Here is a 1,847-nt window from a genome sequence, read left to right on the forward strand (position 1 = left end):
ACACAAGACATTTTCTAAAAGTTATTCTCTTTCCTAAAAGTTATTCTCTTTCCTACTGAGCCATTGTTAGAACTGTACTGAACCACTGAAAGCTGGTAAGAGCGCTTGAAAACGTTAAGAGCCTTGGGAAGTTAAACCCGAGTGGCACAAATGAACAGGGCACACTGTAACCAGCAGCCACACCTTCGTAAATGCCTCGATCAGGCTCAGGAGCCAGACGGCTAGGGCTCGACATCCACCCAGTCACTTGCTACTTGTAGGACCTTGGGTAGGCTGTTCACACTTTCAAAGCCTTGGCTTCCTCACCTGTAAAATGTGGACGATTACAGACCTCACCTACCTTGGCTAGTTGAGATAATGCGAATAAAGCAGTTACTGACATGCCTACCATACGTGCTGTGCATCTTCCCCACCAGGCCCCTTCATCACTGCATGTCAGCCCAACAAGCTTTTCTGTGAGGCACCAGTGCGCCAGCCTTGCCACTGGGAGACACGGACTGCCAGGTGCCCCATACCTGAAGGGCTTGCTGTCAGGGTCAGTGTCCTTGAACCCCATCTCCTCGAGCTTACAGCGCCGATACAACTCATAATGGCGGGTGTGAGTCTGTTCTCGCAAGTCCTCCATGTTCACCCGGATCAGCATCTCCCGAAGTTTCACAAAATCACAATGGTTTTCATTCTCAACTGCAAGAGATGAGCGAAAAAAGGGGGGGAGGGCTATCAGCAATGATGTCACTGAAAATCTGAAGTGACACCATCACTCCTGAAATTTCTGAGGTCTCAAAGCCTTCAGAAGATCCTTCACCAGCTTCCTCTTACACTCCTAATAAAGAAGAGATTTCTGACAACACTGACCACAGTGCTGAGGACAACAGCAGTGACTGCCGAATGCCAGCTCAGTGCCCAGCACAGGGGAGGAGCTGTACAAATGTCATCCTGACCCTTCATAATAATTCTGCCAAGCAGGCATTGTGACTCTCGCTTTGTGGATGCAGAAGCCTGGTTTTGATAAGCAAGCTGACCTCCCAAACAGAGGTAGCAGAGTCTAGATTCAAACACCATGACATATGGCTCCAATGCCAGGCCTATTTCTGCCACTCCATGCTGTCGAGAACTGTACCGGGCAGTGTTTAGACAAGGGGTCTTGACAATGGTCATGAAAAGATTTGTATTATCTTTTAACTCTATTTTTCCATGAACTTTCTGAAGTACTCTTGCATAACACCTCATTTAATCTTATCAACACTGTGAAGAAGAGTTTTCTTATTGTAGAGAAATTGGTAAGATTCAGAAAAATTATAATTTTCCAGGGATCTGAAAGGTACTGTTTCTTCTCAGTTTGTCTCACAGTTTTACTGCCTTTCTTCAGACCAAAGGAGAAAGACTGATACAAAAGCAATGAAGGAACTTCCTGTGGCCATCCTACTTGATCTATAGCAGTAGATGTCCTCCTTCAAAACACACAAGGGTATAACAGAGTCCCTGACCTTCAAAGTGACATACAGAATGCTTCTTCAGGCTAAAGACTGTGGTCATGTCCCACAGGGCCAATTAGAAGTCAGATAGTCTCATAATTCTCAGGTATTTACTGAGATAACATTTAATTAGAAGATAACTTTTCCAGAGATGATGGAGAAACAAGTATCCACTTGTTTGCAAAAAATTTTGTGCAGGGCTGGCCAGGTAGCTCAGTTGGTTAGAGCACAGTGTTATAATATCAAGGTCACAGGTTCGGATCCCCATACTGGCCAGCCACCAAAAAAAGAAAAGAAACTTTTTGCAGCTTTCTTATACTCTGCTGATGATGCTGGTTCAAACTCCTAGGGAAGAACCGTCTTCTGTCAGGA

The 1,847-nt window shown here is 45.2% G+C and overlaps 1 protein-coding gene across 5 annotated transcripts in view; it reads right to left on the reverse strand.

Annotated features, from left to right (window-relative positions):
- LOC103582065 (septin-11) overlaps nucleotides 1-1,847 on the reverse strand; it is a 25,298-nt gene that overhangs the window by 18,929 nt on the left and 4,522 nt on the right. For all 5 annotated transcript variants that reach the window (XM_008563752.1, XM_008563746.1, XM_008563751.1 and 2 more), the window contains exon 3: nucleotides 516-684. In XM_008563752.1, the coding sequence (XP_008561974.1) occupies nucleotides 516-684 (169 nt within the window). The remainder of the gene's footprint in view (nucleotides 1-515; nucleotides 685-1,847) is intronic.

This window comes from Galeopterus variegatus, unplaced genomic scaffold (assembly GCF_000696425.1).
Source record: "Galeopterus variegatus unplaced genomic scaffold, G_variegatus-3.0.2 Scaffold14782, whole genome shotgun sequence".
Lineage (NCBI taxonomy): Eukaryota > Metazoa > Chordata > Mammalia > Dermoptera > Cynocephalidae > Galeopterus > Galeopterus variegatus.